The 2,241-nt window shown below is 41.8% G+C and overlaps 1 protein-coding gene across 1 annotated transcript in view; it reads right to left on the reverse strand.

Annotated features, from left to right (window-relative positions):
* The window catches only part of FUCA1 (fucosidase, alpha-L- 1, tissue), a 19,137-nt gene that overhangs the window by 10,958 nt on the left and 5,938 nt on the right, over positions 1–2,241 (reverse strand). The window contains 2 exon segments of the mRNA XM_012650887.1: positions 910–929; positions 1,883–2,042. Of these exon segments, the coding sequence (XP_012506341.1) occupies positions 910–929; positions 1,883–2,042 (180 nt within the window).

Genomic DNA, 2,241 nt, shown 5'->3' on the forward strand with positions numbered 1-2,241 from the left:
GATAGAAACTGTTACTGAGCAAAGAACAAATAATTTAAGAAAAATCAGTTCTAGCATTTTTTACATCTTAGTGAAACTCACCCATAAAAGCATGTAAATGGTGGGATCCAAAACCATTTCCTTAAATTATGAATCATTCACTTAAGCAAAAAGATTGGGTTTATTGTGTCTTCAATAATACGCATAGCTACTGTTTATACACAAATACCTTAACACCAAAATATCATTTAAGCCATCTTTTCTCTTAAGTCAATTATCTCAATAACATACAGTCCCTTCTTTTTTAGAGACTGGGTCTCACTCTGTCACTCAGGCTAGAGTGCAGTGGTGTCACCATAACTCACTGTAACCTCAAGCTCCTGGGCTCAAGCAATCCTCCTGCCTCAGCCTCCCGAGTAGTTGGGACTACAGGCATCTACCACCATGCCTAACTAATTTTTCTATTTTTTTATAGAGATAGGGTCTCACTGTGTTGCTCAGGCTGATCTTGAACTCCTGGCCTCAAGCGATGCTCTTGATTCAGCCTCCCAAAGTGCTGGGATTACAGGCATGAGCCACCACGCCTTGCCATATAGTCCTATTTTTAAAAAATGTTTCCCCTATCGATCATAAAATTTCATATTGTAGAGACATTGGAAAATAGAGAAAAGTATAACAAATAAAATATCCAAAATACTATTACTCAAAAATAATCATTAGTGACATTTTCCACATAGTTGAAATGAATGAATATAGGTTTATTGTTTTATTTATCTAAGATTTAGTAAGAGTTCTTAACATACCCCAAATGAAATGTGGTTAAAGTGATCTATTTTCATATACAATAAAGCTTGTTTTGGCTTAAGAATGGGGAGTGTTATAAAAACATTATAATGCAAGTAAAAAGCAATGGCATAGATAAGAAGGAACTGGAAGTATTTCATCCATGACTCGAGGGCTAAATAGATACAAAGGTAAAAATCGTGGGTCATGAAGTCCAAATCTAGTCAGCATCCCAGAGTTTTACAGCAGGACTATGAACAAAACAGCGCTGGGAAACGAATATTGAACATGTGAGTCGGCACACTCCTAAGGGTCCAGATAGTATTTAGGCTTTGCAGGCCGTGTGGTCTCTATCTCAGCTCTCAAACTGTAGCCCGAACACAGTCATAGGCAATACATAAATAGGCACGGCCATGTCCCAGTCAAACTCTATGATTTACACAAACGGGCAGCCGGCCTACCTCGCAAACAGGACACCAGGTTTACAAAATCACAGCAGAGCTGAAGTTGGGAATGGCACAAATACTACACTTTTCCTTCTTATAGATAAACACACCTGGACTGCAGGATCCAAAGCCAGAATACCTGGGTTCAAATTTCCTCTCTGCCAATTCCTACCTCTTTGATCACTGGAAGTTACTTCTTATTAAGTGGCAAATATTAGGAAGCATTAATTAAAATCAACTGTGTACCTCCCTACCTCACTTTGTGCTGCTTTAACTGCCAGTTTCAGTTCCCTGTGTTAACTACTATTCATCCAAACCTTCCCTGAAGGCATGTAAAGCTTTGTGCTGATGGCTAAGGAGAACAGAAAGGTGAGAGACCTGGTCCCTGGCCTCCACCAGACACTGGAAAAGGCCCTGGGTTGTAAGCCTTCCCAGGAGGAATCCTTCACAGGTTGCAGATGGAACGTCATGGTCCACGCTACATGTCCTTTGCCTAATCAGACATGGCCATGAATTTCTCTGATGGAGTCACCTTTGGACACATGAAAACCAAGCATCAAACACTGCTAATTCAAAGGCCAGAAGCCCTTCAGGTTACGTGCTAACTGCAAACTTAAAAAACACACAACTAGAGAAGGTATGGAACTCTGGCCAGCTAGATTAAAAGAGAAGACAGAGTAACTGTCCATAGACACATACCTCTTCCGGAGAGCTGTTCCCAATTCACCAACCAAATCCCGATGGGGCCCCACGTCCTGAGAGTTCCAGTTCCAAGACACAGGACTCGGCCAGTTTGTGAAGCCTTCATGATGCTTTGTCGTCAGGACTACATACCTGTGGACATCAAAACCATGTGAGCAAAGGAGTAGGCAGTGGGCAGGAACTTGTCCAGCATGTCCGAGGCTTTTAAAATGCCTGGGAGAACCTGACTACAGGGAATGTACTTGTGCGAGGGGCTCCATTAGCGATACCCAGGAAGCTGCTACCATCATGACTCCTCTTGAGTACTGCTCCAAGAATGGAAGCAAACTTG

The sequence above is a fragment of the Propithecus coquereli genome, unplaced genomic scaffold, assembly GCF_000956105.1.
Source record: "Propithecus coquereli isolate 6110/MARCELLA unplaced genomic scaffold, Pcoq_1.0 Scaffold341, whole genome shotgun sequence".
NCBI classification, from domain to species: Eukaryota; Metazoa; Chordata; class Mammalia; order Primates; family Indriidae; genus Propithecus; species Propithecus coquereli.